The sequence below is a fragment of the Coregonus clupeaformis genome, chromosome 21, assembly GCF_020615455.1.
Source record: "Coregonus clupeaformis isolate EN_2021a chromosome 21, ASM2061545v1, whole genome shotgun sequence".
In the NCBI taxonomy this organism is placed as follows: Eukaryota; Metazoa; Chordata; class Actinopteri; order Salmoniformes; family Salmonidae; genus Coregonus; species Coregonus clupeaformis.
Genome location: NC_059212.1, coordinates 22,105,572 through 22,125,158, shown reverse-complemented (window position 1 = coordinate 22,125,158; position 19,587 = coordinate 22,105,572). Strand labels below are relative to the sequence as shown.

The window sequence follows — 19,587 nt, the reverse complement described above, 5'->3', positions numbered from 1 at the left end:
GGGATCAGCCATTATTGACAGCAACCAGGGTTAAGTGCCTTGCTCAAGGGCAGATCGAAAGATTTTTCACTTAGTCGACTCAGCGATTCAAATTAGCATTTTGGTTGCTAAGCCAACACTCTAACCACTAGGCTACCTACCGCCCCCTATCTGCTCTTTCAATAAATGCGTGAAATACTTTAGAATGGGAAAGCCAGAAGCCTACCTTCACTCTGTCTGTAGAAGGCGTTTTCACTACAGATGCTGCCCTCATTGCCGATGCTCTCCTCATACGTGCTACCCTCTGCAAAGAGATACAACACACAGGGCATGGGTCATGTTCAGTAGGTCACAATGTAGCAAAATGGTGTAAACAGGAAAATAAAATGGGTATTGGAAAACTTAAGGCATTGGACAACTTTGTCTGTTTCAAATAATGTTTTCCTGTTTTGTGCTTACTGACTTACTATGCTTACTATGCCACAGCATTCACACATAGAGCATTCAAATAAACAGCTATAGTACACAGGCTATAGCGAGAAATATTGCAGAACAATTTAATTGCAGTCGAATAGGGCGTTTGCCTGTGCAGTGTTAACTTATGCCTGAGGTATTTCCTGTACCAAAAGGCTAGTCATAAATAGGGCTGTGGCACTCATGACATTTTGTCAGCCGGTGATTGTCAAGCAAATAACTGCCGTTCTCACGGTAATTGACTGTTAATTAACATAAACACATTTAGCATCTCCTGGCTTCCTCACATTGCCTACAAGCCACTGATACAGACCTTTGGAACATCTACATTTAAAAAAGTCTAATAAATCCATGTAATTTTTATTTATTTTATTTCACCTTTATTTAACCAGGTAAGCCAGTTGAGAACAAGTTCTCATGTACAACTGCGACCTGGCCAAGATAAAGCAAAGCAGTGCGATAAAAACAACAACACAGAGTTACATATGGGGTAAAACAAAACATAAAGTCAAAAATACAACAGAAAATATATACACAGTGTGTGCAAATGTAGCAAGTTATGGAGGTAATGCAATAAATAGGCTATAGTGCAAAATAATTACAATTAGTATTAACACTGGAATGATAGATGTGCAAGAGATGATGTGCAAATAGAGATATTGGGGTGCAAATGAGCAAAATAAATAACAATATGGGGATGAGGTAGTTGGGTGGGCTAATTTCAGATGGGCTGTGTACAGTTGCAGTGATCGGTAAGGTGCTCTGACAACTGATGCTTAAAGTTAGTGAGGGAGATAAGAGTCTCCAGCTTCAGAGATTTTTGCAATTCGTTCCAGTCATTGGCAGCAGAGAACTGGAAGGAATGGCGGCCAAAGGAGGTGTTGGCTTTGGGGATGACCAGTGAGATATACCTGCTGGAGCGCAATACATTCTAAGGCTGCATGATGTGACTCTAATGATGATTTGAAAAAAGACACATGAAAGGCATGAGCTCTGCTTTGTTTTTGTGCAGGCTGTACACACTTCATCAGTCTCTCATTCACAATTTGACAAGCACTTGATAATGCTAATGTGCCCTTGGGCTGAATATAATAATTATAAGCACCTCTCACTCACATAGCTCTCCATCATGTGATCGGGTCTTTCTCACAGGCTACGTAACTGCGTGCGTCCTTATCTAATTCCGAGGCGCATATTGAAGATATTGGAAGAACTGTCCACATTTACTTTTCGTCAGCCAACAAGATGAGTAGGCCTAACAAACAGCAAAGCACTAGCCTATGTCAATCTACTATCCCCCATAGTACAAAAGTTGACCCATTCTATTCTGTGCGAGAAATACATATTCCAAAAATAGTTTGGGACAGTTGTGGGATGCAATAGATCCCAAATTAATACAACCACTAGCATCAAAAAACCTGTTTTAAGCAATGAGCCTGACGCAACAGATGAGAACGTTTAGCTTAAAATGTTGATAAATTATTAGGCTATTTCTTCACAGTGTATGCGCAGCAATGCGCACACGGCAGTAGGCTATAAGCGGAAATGTTCCATTAGCAGGAAAACACAATTCTCAAAAGTGACCACAAATGCAATTATGCATGTAATGCTTTTATTGTAAAAGTGCATTTTTATGGTGAAAATTATCTTCCCCAAACTTGAAACTCACACGCTGCTTTTTGCCACTTTAGTTCTGATACAAACCTTATCAAAACATATATGCCTAAGGGATAGGCTACAGGAGGTGTGTGACTATGATTTGAAAAAGTCGCAAAAAAAGCATGTGCTGTTTCTTGCCTTAAGCTGGGCATCATTCACAAGTGACAAATATAATTGTGATAGGCTAATATTGTCACCCATCACACTATTCTTGATTTAATCTTGTCTTTACATATACTAAATAATATATATGTGACATTTGATTTGATTTAGAATGGACCATTATCATGCAAAAATTACGTAATCTATGCACTTAAATAGCGAATGGAGGACGCTTTTCCCATGGTTCATTTTCATGCCAGCCAGGTAGGCTATACTCCTATTGTAAAGAGAAGCAATGTGCTTAATATTAGGAAAGTTGAGAAATAAATATAGTAGGCCTAGCCTATAGAAAGCTGACGGGATCCTCCTCTTTTTAATAGAGGCCATCACTCTGTTTTCTCACGCAATTGCATAGCCTATAGAAATGTTGCGCAACATGAACTCATGGGCTCTCATTAAGTATTTTATTAGATTTTCGATTAGATTTTCATTGATGTCAGAGTGATTAGAGGGACAATAGAGTGCTGAGTACCAGGCAGTTAGCAAGTTTGGTAGGTTACTAATGACCATCAGCAGCATCAGAGCTTGGAGAAGCCTAATTACCATGACTAAACGTCAAGTGGAATTTGACTGCCGTCATGACTGGTATTACAGTCACCATAACAGCCTTAGTCATAAATTCTCATTCTGCTTTGAGCTCTATTCACGCCCTCTAAATATGCACATAAAGCTGAGGTTATTTGTTGTTATATAACTGCATTACTGGGTCTTGTGTGAGGCATTATCAGCCTTATCCCTGGACTGTGTGCGCCCAGTGTTCATGTAGTTCAGAAGTGGATTGGGGAACACTATGGTCATTTCCAGTCCTTTTAAGGAGGAAGGTGGCAGTGAACTTGAGTGACATGAACTAGATTTGTGAACAAATAAGCCTCATTCTGTTTTCTTTGTGACTCTATTGCTAACTGACTGTGTACTGGGGGTCCACACACACACACACACACACACACACACACACACACACACACACACACGCACACGCACACACACACGCACACACACACTCTACATCAGTCAGAGTGCCAGTGACCCCTCGTCCAGTCTGTGAAGTGTGTGTATGTATCAGACACGTCACTATAAGTCTGCCCTCACAATGAGGCCTTAGAAGACAGCAGCTAAAGGTCACATGGTATTTGATGTCACCACAAGCCCCTCAGGGAGGTGGTGGACCCATACTGGGCATAGAAGTAGATCGTGACCTCGCAACCACACACACACACACGCACGCACACACACACACAAGAAACAGGAAACACACTCACACTCGCTCACTCTCTCCTTCCCCACTTTCCCATCTCCCAGCGGTAAACAGGTCCATATAAATTATATCCAAAAAAGTGAGGATCCATTGACGGATAGAGAGTGCGTGTGGAAGCTAAGATGTCACCTTTCTTATAACTATAAAATACTTAGTGACAGTACAATATTGGCACACTTTCATATACTGACAACAGATAATTTCCTCCTAAACGTCCACTGAGCGGCGCAGAGACACCATTCAAATGTGTGCACAAACAGTGGCGTGTATTCATGGGTGCCAGGCTTTCACAAAAAATTGAGCAAGAACAAAAAAAGAAACATTTTTAACATGTTTCATAATTTTCATTATTTTCCTTCGATTCACAAGAGGCTGAATGTATCTCACCGGAGAAAGCATCAGAGCGAGCGAAGCAGCGTCCCTCTGTCTCTGTATGTGTCGGCCATCTTTCTGATGCTGTCTGGGCAAAAAGAGTATGACATTGTTGCCGCCCGTAGCATTGAATGCAAGGGAAGCCAGCAAGCATTTGGCCTCCCTTGATAAAAAAAGTCTAAAATAATAGCCAATCAGCGTAGAGCTAAACTGAGGGAGCTCATCTGTAAATGGTCCTAGCACACCAAAAAAAAAAAGTGTCAAGGGAAGCCAGTTTGGATTTGGCTTCACACCAATCACATCACATCGAGAGCAATACGCCATTGACAGAAACAACTTGAATTGTTGCATCTCGTTGTGTTGTTGTCCTCCAGTAGCTAGATAGCTAGCTAGCTAAAATTGGCCCTTTCCTAAATTAGCCATGGATGGAGAAAGGGATTTTGACTTTTTTTTAGCTAACTAGCTAGCCACTGGTTTTACTTAATTCTCCATACTGGCCAATGATTATAATGGCGTTTCTGCCCCTGGCCTGAGAGGATGGAAGTTCAATATGTAGCTAGATGTAGAAGGCTATTGTTAACTAGCTAATGTTGGTCATGAAAGGAAGTTAGGCTAGCGAGCAAGCATTTTAGCCAGGTAGCCTAAGACAACAAAAAATAAATGTGTGTACTGTATGACAGAGTCATAGACCGTTTCGTCAACATGAAAGAGAGAAGGATTGCTTTGGCGTTTCTCTAATAGTAGAGTGAGTCAAAATGTTTTTTCTACTGGCACGAACGCACACACACACACAGAAATCAGAACCATGGATAGCCACATCATATTTAGCTTAAGTTGATTGGACTAAATTGGTTTTTGGTATTTTTTAGTTGTCACTGTATTAGACTAAGCATAGGTGATTTGATGATGTTGAAATGTTGAAGTTGAAATGATGCTGGAATAGTGGAGGCAGCTCCTGTTTTCTTTGCGACTTGCGGTAACTTTCCTTGGTATTAAATCAATAGTTGTTTAGTAGTCAGAAAATGTCGGAAACATTAATAAATCCTCTTAGATGTAAGGTCCCCTTCTTGTTCCAGTTCCGACCAACATTTTCACTTATAAATTGATCTGTGAACACCGCAGATCGAAATGGCTTACATTGAGAGATAGTCCTGGTTCCAACTGATTTTTCTGAGCCTGTGTGATGTAGGATGTGAAATCTGAAACCACTTGAAGCTGGGATGTCCTCCCTACCATTTCATTCACTTTTCTGACTGTCCATCAACTCCTGGCTGAACCCTACATCACAGCCACGGACAAAGCACATGGCTGCAATCCTTCGTAGCGCAGCAGGAGAGAGTGGTTTGATCACAGTAGCACATTCAGAGATAGATTTATAGCTATTAATCTAAAATAATTCATAGATATTTAACAAAAAAACACGTTCTGTTTGTCATAGACGGACAAGATTAATATGAGATGAAAGTCGAGTTCCTAACGAGTTCAGGAAGCCAAGCTAGAGCTCTGTGAGAAATTCACAGCGATGGCGGCAGATGTTTTGATCAAGAGAGACCTTCAGAAAATATGCACATTTTCTCTAACACTAAACATGCAAATATGTATTTTACAGTCATAAGGAAGGTGAAATCTTATAGTTAGTCATTTTATATTTTGATTATGCTACAGTGCTATGAAAAAGTATTTGCCCCCTTTCTAATTTTCTCTACTTTTGCATATTTGTGATACTGAATGTTATCAGATCTTCAACCAAAACCTAATATTAGATAAAGGGAACATAAGTGAACAAATAACACAACAATTACATATTAATTTCATTTCTTTCATAAACAAAGTTATGCAACACCCAATTCCCCTGTGTGAAAAAGTAATTGCCCCCTTACACTCAATGGGACCCATCTCGTCCAAAAAGTTGACTCAAGTTTGCCAAAAAAGCACCTGGATGATCATCAAGACTCTTGGAAGAAAGTTCTATGGACAGGTGATTCAAAAGTATAACTTTTTGGACGACATGGTTCCAGTAATGCCTGGCGAAAACCAAACTCTGCATTCCACAGTAAGAACATCATACCAAAGGTCAAGCATGGTGGTGGTGGTATGATGGTTTGGGGATGCTTTGCTGCCTCAGGACCTGGACGACTTGCCTTAATAGAAGGAACCATGAATTCTTCTCTGTATCAGAGAATTCTATAGGAGAATGTCAGACCATCCGTCTGTGAGCTGAAGCTGAAGCGCAGCTGGGTCATGCAGCAAGACAATGATCCAAAACACACAATCAAGTCTACATGAAAATAGCTAAAAAGCAACAAATTGGAAGTTTTGGAATGGCCTAGTCAAAGTCCAGACCTAATTCCAATTGAGATGTTGTGGCAGGACTTGAAACGAGCAGTTCATGCTTGAAAACCCACACGTCACTGAGTTAAAGCAGTTCTGCATGGAAGAGTGGGCCAAAATTCCTCCACAGCGACGTGAGAGACTGATCAACAACTACAGGAAGCATTTGGTTGGAGTCATTGCAGCTAAAGGTGGCACAACCAGTTATTGAGTGTAAGGGGGCAATTACTTTTTCACACAGGGGAATTGGGTGTTGCATAACTTTGTTTATGAAATAAATATGTAATTGTTGTGTTATTTGTCCACTTATATTCCCTTTATCTAATATTAGGTTTTGGTTGAAGATCTGATAACATTCAGTATCACAAATATGCAAAAGTAGAGAAAATTAGAAAGGGGGCAAATACTTTTTCATAGCACTGTATATTTAGAAAGCATACAGTACAAGTCATTTCAAGCCTTATTCATACAGTTTTGTTGAATAGGAAATACATCAAATAAAATATTTCATATTTTCATATTTTAATTATATTTGTACTGTGTACTTGAGCTTTTGTCCTCAAAAGTGACTACACCTCAGCAATTAATAAAAACATTTACCAGAAAGATGAAATGTTAACCTTTCTTTGAGTATGCAGCATTACTAGTTATTGTTTATGGCCCTCTCATGATAAATAATTACTTTTGGGGATTACGTAGATGACATTTTCGATTACATTTAATTAAATGTAACTGGTTTTAACTTGCCTGACCATGCTGTAGGTCATGTAACTGTTTGTTACATGCAATATGCTTTGTGGACTCAATTTTGTGATGAAACAAAGGCGTGATTGAATTTATTCTGCCACTGTGTCTTCTTATTGTCTCGGCTTTAGGCCTATATATCACGGTCGCAAGGTATATGAACAAACAGATTATACAGCAAACAACGCAATTATCACAACACATCAATTTAAATATGCCTTTTTTTTCTGGCTTGGCTTCCTCAGTGATTTTATCCGCTACTGTGCACAAGGTGATTTAGTCCGTGTGACCATTGTCACGCCCTGGCTCTGGGGACTCTTTTATGTTGAGCCAGGGTGTTAGTTTATATGTGTAGTTTCTATGTTTCGTTTTCTATGTTCAGTTTCTAGTTCATGTGTTTTCTATGTTGGCCGGGGTGGTTCCCAATCAGAGGCAACGTGATTCAGCTGTTGCTTGTTGTCTCTGATTGGGAACCATACTTAGGCAGCCTGTTGTGCACTTGTGTTTTGGTGGGATCTTGTTCCGTGTTGGTTTGTGTTGTTAACCGAGGACTTCACGTTTTGTTTGGTTGTTTTGTATTTTGTATCGTGTTGCTAGTACACTATTAAAGAGATGTACGCATATCACGCTGCGCCTTGGTCCAATCATTATGACGATCGTGACAACCATGAGAAAGTAGTCTTGTTTCAATTCAAATGATTTAATATTTTCTGTCTGAGAATATCACAGCGAGATGAAACCACAACGGTTGGATTCGATAGACTGTCACCTTTCATATGCGGTATGCCAGGTTGGGCTCCGTCATTCAGAGGAAGAGCAAATTGATTATTTGTCTGGATTGGCTAGAAAAAATGTGACACGTCACTCCCTATGCAAATGTGGGGTCTGAAACATGACACTTCAATTCAGCGCCGCTGAGAGTGTGGAAGCGGAAAGCAGACAGATGGGGCTTTCTGGCACCATAAGGCAGGGACCCTACGGCGCACACACAGCGCTTTCTACACCAAAATGTCAGTCGGAACCGAATCACTCAAAGTCCTGTATATATTGGGGACTTACATCTAAGAGGTTTTCTGCCTGGCTTGACTCGATCAGCAGCCTCCAGTCTGCTTCCCCAGGCTCTCTGTGTGCTCTGCAGAGGTAGTTTGACAAATTCCAGCACACTCGCGTGATGAGTAACCTTGCTTGAGGCAACCTTCCTTCCTAAAGCACAGAGAGTGTGAGTAACCTTGCTAATGTCTAGGCTTTAGCTCAGCCGACTAACACAGTTTTGTCTTGTCACACTGATGGATGACCCGGGTTCAAACCCAGTCACTCACGCACTCTGTGCTTTACTAGCAAACCTCAATTCAATCAAATCCGGTCGCCTAACCAGGCTGCCAGCACAAGACTCTTTGTACTGCGAGAAAGCACCTTTTCGATGAATTAACTTTGAACTTTGAAATTACATTCATTGTTGCTCACTGTTACAAATGGGCTATGGAGAGCTATGCTTCTATTCTCCTTCTTGTGGTATTTGGAGAAGTCCCAGAGCATGTTGAGTCACTAGCCGATGGCTCTGTGTTTAACAGGTGAATAATGTTGTGCAGGAGAGCTTACACCAGCAGTGACGCCTAAACCCACTGGGCACACACTGGTTGAATCAACGTTGTTCCATCATAATTTGCCAACATATTGTGAGGAGGAATCAATTTGGGATGAAAACAATTTTGAACGTTTCATGCTGCTCCAGCATGTCTAACACAGAAGATCTACATTCTAAAGCATCCTCCTCTCAGCTTTAACGTGACCTTTCCTTCACAAACATGAAGAATGATCTGAAATCCCTCAACTGGTGAGAGAGAGAGAGAGAGAGAGAGAGAGAGAGAGAGAGAGAGAGAGAGAGAGAGAGAGAGAGAGAGAGAGAGAGAGAGAGAGAGAGAGAGAGAGAGAGAGAGAGAGAGAGAGAGAGAGAGAGAGAGAGAGAGAGAGAGAGAGAGAGAGAGAGAGAGAGAGAGAGAGAGAGAGAGAGAGAGAGAGAGAGAGAGAGAGAGAGAGAGAGAGAGAGAGAGAGAGAAGAAAGGAAGAAAGGAAGGAAGGAAGGAGAGGGAGGGAGGGAGAGAGGTGACCCCTACTACTGCAAATATATCTGTTGCCAAAGCTGTCCTGCCCTCCCCCTGAAGGTTCTGGAGCATCGTAGGCTTTATGAATATGGCAGAGGGCATTAAGTAGAATGTAATCCACACACTAATAATAGTCACACCTTTGAGGCATTCACATTGCATTCTACTATTACATTAACATAATATACGCACACACAGATTTTTGCTTCCTTTCCTAAAATCAGTGTGGCCTACACATTGCCCGTGAACTTTTTATATAAAATTAAAGCCTGCAGGCGCTTAATCCTGTTTCTTTCTCCCTCAACAGTCCTGCTGCACAACACATACACATACACACACTCACTCACTCCTCACTCACTCACATGCTCGCACACACACACAAACACACACAGCTTGACCTGAAGGCATCTAGTGTATACCATACAAGGCTGCTAAGGGAGTGAACGTTATTTATAATAAGGGTTACGTGGAGAAAGTCGGACCTCTCTGAAATGAAAATGGATGGCCCTGTCTTCAGCAATATATACAGTATTTTACCTAAACCCTCCCTGAACGCTTAAAAAAATAATATGCTAAATTGTTCTTCGTCCTGTAAGCATTACATGACATTGGAGGAATTTTGATAGTGCACATGGTTTTAGGCCAGAAAGTTGTGGGTTCGCAGACCACCGTGGAAAAGAGTAGGGGTGTAAAGAGCTCCTTTATAGTAAAATCATTGCATGAATCTATCATCGTATTTGCCTGTCCGAGAAAAAATATCCTTTTATAAAAATGTCATGCAATTCTACTTCATTTTACATATTAGCAGAATATTTTTTTATACCACACAGATTACCGAAATTACAGGCTAATGGACAGACAGATAGGCGTATGTGCTCATTTTATCATATTTCTCTAATGCCAAATCAGTGTGTTTTCTTTGCAAGGAAACTGTCCCTGTCTGCAAATAATTAAATAGGAGACATCATTAGGAATCTGAGCATGGTACTTTCAAAAGTTAGGCCTACCTTTCGACCCTAGAAAGAGTAGGCCTACCAACGCAGAAAAATGTAAGCTTTAACTGCTGGCTACTCTTCTTCCGTGGCTTAACCCAATGAGAGGTTCCATTTTATTTTCACAAGGGGTAGGCCTGTGCTTTTTGACCATTTTCTTTAATAAAAGGTAGGCTTATGGCGTACCTTTTCATACCCCCTCAATTCTTGGTTTTAATTTAACAGCACATCAATGACAGGGAGGTAGGCTATTTAAAGAGTGCATGGGGGTGGAGGAATTGACTGACAAATCTATGGATATAGCCTAATGTAATCTGTAAAACAGGCAGCCTTCTTGTTATTAGTAAAGTCTAATTAAAATGAAGACGGTTGCCTACTCGAATTTGCCTACTTTCAGCAACATTAGCTGTCCATTTCTGATTGATTGTGCTGCGGCTGCTGCTTCAAGTTTCAGCACCACAAAGTTACTTGAATCTGGCTTATTGAGAGCCCACTGACAAAGAAATGATCAGTCTATAATTTTAATGGTAGGTTTATTTCAACAGTGAGAGACAGAATAACAACAAAAAAATCCAGAAAAACGCATGTCAAAAATGTTATAAATTGATTTGCATTTTAATTAGGGAAATAAGTATTTGACCCCCTCTCAATCAGAAAGATGTCTGGCTCCCAGGTGTCTTTTATACAGGTAACGAGCTGAGATTAGGAGCACACTCTTAAAGGGAGTGCTCCTAATCTCAGTTTGTTACCTGTATAAAAGACACCTGTCCACAGAAGCAATCAATCAATCACATTCCAAACTCTCCACCATGGCCAAGACCAAAGAGCTCTCCAAGGATGTCAGGGACAAGATTGTAGACCTACACAAGGCTGGAATGGGCTACAAGACCATCGCCAAGCAGCTTGGTGAGAAGGTGACAACAGTTGGTGCGATTATTCGCAAATGGAAGAAACACAAAATAACTGTCAATCTCCCTCGGCCTGGGGCTCCATGCAATATCTCACCTCGTGGAGTTGCAATGATCATGAGAACGGTGAGGAATCAGCCCAGAACTACACAGGAGGATCTTGTCAATGATATCAAGGCAGCTGGGACCATAGTCACCAAGAAAACAATTGGCAACACACTACACCGTGAAGGACTGAAATCCTGCAGCGCCCGCAAGGTCCCCCTGCTCAAGAAAGCACATATACACACCCGTCTGAAGTTTGCCAATGAACATCTGAATGATTCAGAGGAGAACTGGGTGAAAGTGTTGTGGTCAGATGAGACCAAAATGGAGCTCTTTGGCATCAACTCAACTCGCCGTGTTTGGAGGAGGAGGAATGCTGCCTATGACCCCAAGAACACCATCCCCACTGTCAAACATGGAGGTGGAAACATTATGCTTTGGGGGTGTTTTTCTGCTAAGGGGACAGGACAACTTCACCGCATCAAAGGGACGATGGACGGGGCCATGTACCATCAAATATTGGGTGAGAACCTCCTTCCCTCAGCCAGGGCATTGAAAATGGGTCGTGGATGGGTATTCCAGCATGACAATGACCCAAAACACATGGCCAAGGCAACAAAGGAGTGGCTCAAGAAGAAGCACATTAAAGTCCTGGAGTGGCCTAGCCAGTCTCCAGACCTTAATCCCATAGAAAATCTGTGGAGGGAGCTGAAGGTTCGAGTTGCCAAACGTCAGCCTCGAAACCTTAATGACTTGGAGAAGATCTGCAAAGAGGAGTGTGACAAAATCCCTCCTGAGATGTGTGCAAACCTGGTGGCCAACTACAAGAAACGTCTGACCTCTGTGATTGTCAACAAGGGTTTTGCCACCAAGTACTAAGTCATGTTTTGCAGAGGGGTCAAATACTTAATTCCCTCATTAAAATGAAAATCAATTTATAACATTTTTGACGTGTTTTTCTGGATTTTTTTGTTGTTATTCTGTCTCTCACTGTTCAAATAAACCTACCATTAAAATTATAGACTGATCATGCCTTTGTCAGTGGGCAAACGTACAAAATCAGCAGGGGATCAAATACTTCTTTCCTTCACTGTACATAATGGGTAAGAAAAATATTGTTTTTAATCAAATCTATTATAGTAATAGCAAGCTATCAAAGTTGACCTTCTCATCTTTGCGCTCTCCTTCTCAAACTGAACAGAACATAGGGTATAGGTTAGTCCACATTGAATATTTTTTATACTAGGCCTAATTTTAAAAAAACATTCGGAGGAAGCCTTTCACTCCTCCTGAACTGCCACTGTAGGCCTACACAGCACAGCCATTTGATGGACGTTTTTCGTTTTTGATCAGCAAGAGCAGAGCAGGCCGGGTTCAGGGTTGGAATATCCATTGCAGTATGTAATGCAGCATAGTTTTATTTATACCATCCCAGCAGCTATAGAAATATAACTTTGCTCTGTGTTTCTCCCAGCATGCACTTCGTAGCCTATAGCCTATAGGCTGTTGATCATTTGATTGAGACCTCACTAAATAGCCTATAGGTGCACTTGATATTACACCCAGCGAAGAATCAGAGGTGAGGGGCGGCATCAGGCACACATCCATTTATAGCAACTAATTCTAAAACACTGAGAAATATTGAAATTTCATCAATTACAAATTACATGACCCTCCCCTGGACTAGATTATAAAAATACTAAACCCGCCCCTTGACTGAAATTGAAAAAGCATGACCCTCCCCCAATTCAAAATCAAATCAAACCAAATTGTATTTGTCACATGCGCCGAATACAACAGGTGCAGTGCAAATAGTCTGGGTAGCCATTTGATTAGATGTTCAGGAGTCTTATGGCATGTAACCATTCTGTACATTTTTATCCATCTCTAAGATGCTGGAATATTTGACACTAGACACATGCAGAGAGCTTCTGCACTCTTACGGTCGATGCTAATGTCGAGATTAAAGTAGTAGCAGCAGTAAAGAAAACAGTCCAGTCCAGTACCTGTGAGTTCTCCCAGCGTCCCATGCTCTGCCAGGTGTTTCCTGTATAGTGTCTTCAGCACCTTGGCGCTACCAAACCTCTTGAAGCGACACTTCACATTGTTGTAGTACCACTCCAGGGACTGGGTCTTCAGAAGCCTGGCACAATGAGAACAGAGAGAAGAGAGAGAAAGGAGGACTGATGAGATGTGGTATACAGTGCCTTCAGAAAGTATTCACACCCCTTTACTTTTTCCAAATGTTGAATTTTAAATGGATTAAATTGAGATTTATTGTCACTGTGAAATACACCGTAATATCAAAGTGGAATTATGTTTTTTGAAGATTTTACTAATTAATTAAAAATGAAAAGCTGAAATGTCTTGAGTCAATAAGTATTCAACCCCTTTGTTGTGGCAAGCCTCAATTAGTTCAGGAGTATAAATGTGCTTAACAAGTCACGTAATAAGTTATATGAACTCACTCTGTGTGCAATAATAATGTTTAACATGGTTTTTGAATGAAAAACTTATCTCTGTACCCCACACATACAATTATCTGTAAGGTCCCTCAGTCGAGCAGTGAATTTCAATCACAGATTCAACCACAAAGACCAGGGAGGTTTTCTAATGCCTCGCAAAGAAGGGCACCGATTGGTAGATGGGTAAAAATAAAAATCCAGGTGTGCAACGCTCTAGAGACTTACCCAGAAAGACTCAGAGCTGTAATTGCTGCCAAATGTGATTCTAACATGTATTGAATCAGGGGGTTGAATACTTATCTAATCAAGATATATTAGTGTTGTATTTTCCTTTATTTTTTACAAATGCTATAATTTTTCTTCCACTTTGAGTATTTTGTGTAGATCGTTGAAAAAAAAAAGACAATTAAATCAATTTTAATCCCACTGTAATGCAACAAAATGTGGAAAATGATGTATGTTGTATATAGCAGACCTGTGTTGATAGTATCTGTTTTCTTTCAATTACTTTATATGTTTTGATGGGCTGGATTGGCACTTTTGGGATTATTCCATTGGAGTTGTAACTTTTAGGGCTATTCCATTAGCTCCATTCTGCTGGGTAAGGGTTAAGGCATTCTGTGCACTCTACTATAATCACTTTGTAGGGTGTGTATGGGCTTTGCGTGTGTGACCACATATACCTCTGAGTCAAGGGGACCATGGCCCACACACATGCACACACACACACACACACACACACACACACACACACACACACAAATCCCTCGTCCTCATCTCACCTTGTTGAACATCTGCCAACTTATTCTAGGTAGGAGACCTCCCTCCTCTGATTGTATAAATATTTATTTCCCTTGAATCGATTAAGTCTATTTCCTCCCTAAAGGACACTAACCCTAACCCTATTTTCCCTAACCCCAAACCTTAACCCTAAACCTAACCCCATAAGCTTAAAAAGCCTTTGTTTTAGTATCCCTTTGGGGATTTCAGGTCCCCATGAGGATAGAAGACCAAGATCACACACACACACACACACACACACACACACACACACACACACACACACACACACACACACACCTTATCTTCCAGGGAAAGCATCTTGATTCTAGCAGCGTATGTAAGTACAAAGTCCACAGGTCTAAATCCTACAGTGGAACAGCTGGGCAGATCAAGGCTGTCATTAGAAACAGCTGGTCCAGAGTTTACAGGCCTTCTGTCTCCTCCTGTACATTCTCAGTCAATTACCAGCCAATGCCTGCTGATTCCTGTACACTGTCAGCCAATCTGTCAGCCAATGACAGTCTCTTTGTACCCACTCTTATCTCTCCATCCCTCCAGACCTGCCAATGACCTGCTGCTTCCTGAACACTGTCAGCCAATCTGTCAGCCCATGACAGTCTCTTTGTACCCTCTCAGCCAAAGACCTGCCAATGACCTGCTGCTTCCTGAACACTATCAGTCAATCTGTCAGCCAATGACAGTCTCTTTGTACCCTCTCAGCCAATGACCTACTGCTTCCTGAACACTGTCAGCCAATGACACACTGACTGATCTACAAATAATAATTAGTAGTTATTTATGATGCAAGGTTCTTTGTGGATCAGTCAGTCGGCAGTCGCCTGCAGTGTCAGCTGCAATGTCGAACAAGCCTATTGTCTCTTGAACACTCTCAGCCAAAGGCCTGCTTTTCCCTGTATACTCTCAGCTAGAGGTCTTCACGGATCCACTTGTACCCGAATACCCGAGAGGGTCCGGATTCAGAATTCTAAATAATGTCACAGGTCTGGATCGGTTCTGATATGATTGTCACAGGTCTCGTTATGTGTAATTTTAACTGACTGCTGCAGTAGAGAGAAAGAGACATTAGATAATTTGTGTTGCTGCTTTTCACCAGAGTGGAGCGTGGCGCGTGTAGCTTGTTGTTGTTGTTGGCCAATCATAAGTCATCAAAGCAGCAATAGGCTACAGTCATAGAGCCTCCGTGTGTGGCAAAAGTTAGGAGATATCTAATCAATGGAAGATGGAATTAAAATGACGGAATTAAAAGTTAAAGGAGAAGGATAGGCTACAATGACCAAGAGCCAACAGGTAGGCTGCTACGTAATATTCTGAATAGAGCTGTTGTTATTTGTCACTATGAGAAAGTGCATGCACTGCAGCCTCAATTAGCCTAGCTAGCTAATGTTAGCTAGCTATAGCTTCTCCCCCCGTTTGATGCAGTCAAGACAGATACTACATAATATATTGGATGATAAATAACCTAGCTATGGCAGCTATTAGTCTACTATAGCACGAGTCGGCTTGGTTGGTTGCTGTCTCTTATCTCTCCCTCCCTCCTCCCCGTTTCACTTGCTCACAGTATGGCTCCTCCCCCGCCTCCTAGAGCAGCACCACCTCTCTCTCCCTTTATCAGCTCTGGTTAATAAAGTACCTTAACAAATTATTTTCTGCTGCTTCCCTCATTCGGATCGGACTGGGTCTGAATCTGAACAGGTCTACACGGAATGAGTCTAGTGTTCCTCGGGTACTTTTGCAATGGGTCTCTATATTTAAAGAAATAATTTATGCATATAGGCTCAAACTTTCGGAACGGGTCAAACATTTTTGACATGTGAAGACCTCTACTCTCAGCTAATTAGGCTACCCTTCACCTGTTGCTTCCTGAACCCAGTCAGCCAATGACACACTGTCTCTTGAACATTCTCAGCCAATAGGTTGCTTTCCGCTGTACACTCTCAGACAATCAGCCTTCACCTGCTGCCTCCTATAGACTCTTAGTAAATGAACTGCGTTCCCCTGTACACTCTCAGCCAATGTCCTGCTTTCCCCTGTACACTCTCAGACAATCAGCCTTCACATATTGCTCCCAGCCAACCGTTGCCTAAGTTGACTCACTTACAGAAGTCCCATTTATACCTGGTTCTAACATGCAACCTTTGGTCTGATTGTGCCCACATTTTTAAACAGTTGTAGACAATCAAAAGACAGGTTGTGATCAGATTGAGATCGGATCTTCCTGCCCACCTCCGGAAGTAGTCAGATACAAAAATGTTCTGGATATCTTACAAGTGTATATGGATCTGGACAGTGAATTCCATAAATCATCTTTAGACTGCCGTTAAGGCGGCGCTAGTGTCAAACGCACGCTCGTTGGCAATTTCGACTTGTAAAAGCCAGCACTCCGCAATTTTCCAACCTTTGCACCAGAGTTGGTAATTTATCTGTCTAACATCAGCTCCATTGCGCTGAGGTAGGAGGGGTGGAAGTATTTGAGGTGTAACATGTGCCAATATGCCCAATTCAATCAGCACAACTAGACCGACGAAAAGCTGGTTATAGCGGCAACGCAATTGGTTATGGCATTGATTTAGCCAGCGGAGGTGCACACAGTGGCCTTATCAGTAGCCTTATCAGTAGCCTTATCAGTAGCCTTATCAGTACATCACCAATGTTTTATTACAATATCACGAGTAGCAAAACAGTCAACAAACATTCACCATTTTTAATTTAGATTTATACTTGACTTTTTCCACATTTTGTTACATTACAGCCTTATTCTAAAATTGATTTTTTTTTTTTTTATCTCAGCAATCTACACCCAATACCCCATAATGACAAAGCAAAAACAGGTTTTTAGAGATTTTAGCATATGTATTAAAAAAGAAAAACAGAAGTACCTTATTTACATAAGTATTCAGACCCTTTGCTATGAGACTCAAAATTTAGCTCAGGTGCATCCTGTTTCCATTGATCATCCTTGAGATGTTTCTACAACTTGATTGGAGTCCACCTGTGGTAAATTCAATTGATTGGACATGATTTGGAAAGGCACACACCTGCCTATATAAGGTCCCACAGTTGACAGCCCATGTCAGAGCAAAGACCAAGCCATGAGGTCGAAGGAATTGTCCATAGAGCTCTGAGACAGGATTGTGTCGAGGCACAGATCTGGGAAAGGGTACCCAAACATTTCTGCAGCATTGAACACAGTGGCCTCCATCATTCTTAAATGGAAGAAGTTTGGAACCACCAAGTCTCTTCCTAGAGCTGGCCGCCCCGCCAAACTGAGCAATCAGGGGAGAAGGGCCTTGGTCAGGGAGGTGTTCATAATAATAAATGACTATGTACGCATACCACGCTGCACCTTGGTCCGATCCTTTATACAACTAACGTGACAGAAGATCCCGCCACTAACGGACCAAGCAGCGTGGCCAGGAGGAGCAGACACCCTAGACACAGGTGGGGAGGACATTTTGGACATGGGAGGAGATATTAGCCGGTAAAGGATCCTGGGCGAAGGAAGAAGCCCAGGCAAGAGAGGATCAACGGCGACGCCGACGGTGCCGACCGTGAAGGAAGCCCGAGAGGCAGTCTCAATAAAACATTTTGGGGGGGGCACACGGAGCAGAAGGAGGCCCTGAAAGGGCTGACTGTGGAGGAAGAGGAGGCCGCTATTATAGAGGCCCTCCAAGATATGCAGCTCAGCACTCTGAGAGAGGAGATAACTACCTAACGGGGGCTGTTAGCTAAGAGAGAGCAGGAGAGCTCCCTTCAGAGGGAGGCGCTGCAGGAGGCCCACAGGGAGAAGGAGTCAGTGGATGCACGGAGAGAGGAGCTGGCCAGACAACAGGAGGAGCTGAGAGAGGAGTTAACCCTCCAGCAGCAGAGAACACAGTCCTTAGAGCAGAGGCTGGTGGAGCCAGGTTTCAGAAGAGAGCCAACTCCCCGCAATCGCTTTGAGGAGCGTGTGACCGTGCAGGCACCAGGCTATGCGCCGGCTTTATGCACTGTGCCGCCAGTGTGCCTTCACAGACCGGTACGGCCCGTGCCTGCTCCTCGCACCAAACCAGTAGTGCGTGTCTCCAGTCCTGTACGGCCCGTACCTGCTCCTCGCACCAAACCAGTGATGCGTATCGCCAGCCCGGTACGGCCCGTACCTGCTCCTCGCACCAAACCAGTAGTGCGTGTCTCCAGTCCTGTACGGCCCGTACCTGCTCCTCGCACCAAACCAGTGATGCGTATCGCCAGCCCGGTACGGCCCGTACCTGCTCCTCGCACTAAACCAGTGGTGCATGTCGCCAGCCCGGTGTGCCCCGTACCTGCTCCTCGCACCAAACCAGTGGTGCGTGTCCACAGCCCAGTGCGTCATGGGCCAGTGCCCCGCACTTGTCGGGCTCCAGTGATGATCCATGGCATGAAGCCTCCAGTGATGATCCATGGCCCGTAGCCTCTTGCGACGGTCTGCAGTCCAGAGACTCCTGCGACGGTCTGCAGTCCAGAGTCTCCAGCTCCGGTCAGCTAATTTAATCCAGTGCCAGAGCAGTCCGCTCCACCGGAGCCTAGTCCAGCTCTGGTCAGCTGCTCCACTCCTGTGCCAGAGCAGTCCGCTCCACCGGAGCCTAGTCCAGCTCTGGTCAGCTGCTCCACTCCTGTGCCAGAGCAGTCCGCTCCACCGGAGCCTAGTACAGCTCCGGTCAGCTGCTCCACTCCTGTGCCAGAGCAGTCCGCTCCACCGGTGCCTAGTCCAGCTCCGGTTATCTGCTCCCTACCAGAGCCGGGGAAGTCCGCTTCACCGGTACCCAGTCTGGGTCCGGTGGTCTACTCTTCCCCCATGTCGGAGCCATCCGCTCCACCGGGGTCCGAGCCGGAGCCAGACGTCAACCCCTCTCCAGGGTCGGGGTCCAGGACTTGGTGCATCGCAGGAGGACTGCTGGGCCGGGACCAGACGTCAGCCCCTCTCCAGGGTCGAGGGCTCCTACACCAGGGTCCAGACAGGACTTGGTGCATCGCGGGAGGACTGCTGGGCCGGGACCAGACGTCAGCCCCTCTCCAGGGTCGAGGGCTCCCACACCATGGTCCAGACAGGACTTGGTGCATTGTGGGAGGACTGAGAGGGGAAGCATCGCGCCGGGGTCCAGACCGGACCAGGTGTGCTACGGGGAGGCAGGAAAGGAGAGGAGTTTACGGCGTCCGAAGCCGGAGCCACCACCGAGGCTAGATGCCCACCCGGACCCTCCCCTAATAAGTCAGGTTTTTGCGGCCGGAGTCAGCACCTTTGGGGGGGAATGTATCTCATTCTATGTTGGCCGGGTGTGG

The 19,587-nt window shown here is 43.5% G+C and overlaps 1 protein-coding gene across 3 annotated transcripts in view; it reads right to left on the bottom strand.

Annotated features, from left to right (window-relative positions):
* myripa (myosin VIIA and Rab interacting protein a) overlaps positions 1–19,587 on the bottom strand; it is a 66,293-nt gene that overhangs the window by 13,423 nt on the left and 33,283 nt on the right. For all 3 annotated transcript variants that reach the window (XM_045206247.1, XM_041841792.2, XM_045206248.1), the window contains exons 4-5: positions 13,030–13,166; positions 206–283 (exon numbers count right to left, since the gene is read on the bottom strand). In XM_045206247.1, the coding sequence (XP_045062182.1) occupies positions 206–283; positions 13,030–13,166 (215 nt within the window). The remainder of the gene's footprint in view (positions 1–205; positions 284–13,029; positions 13,167–19,587) is intronic.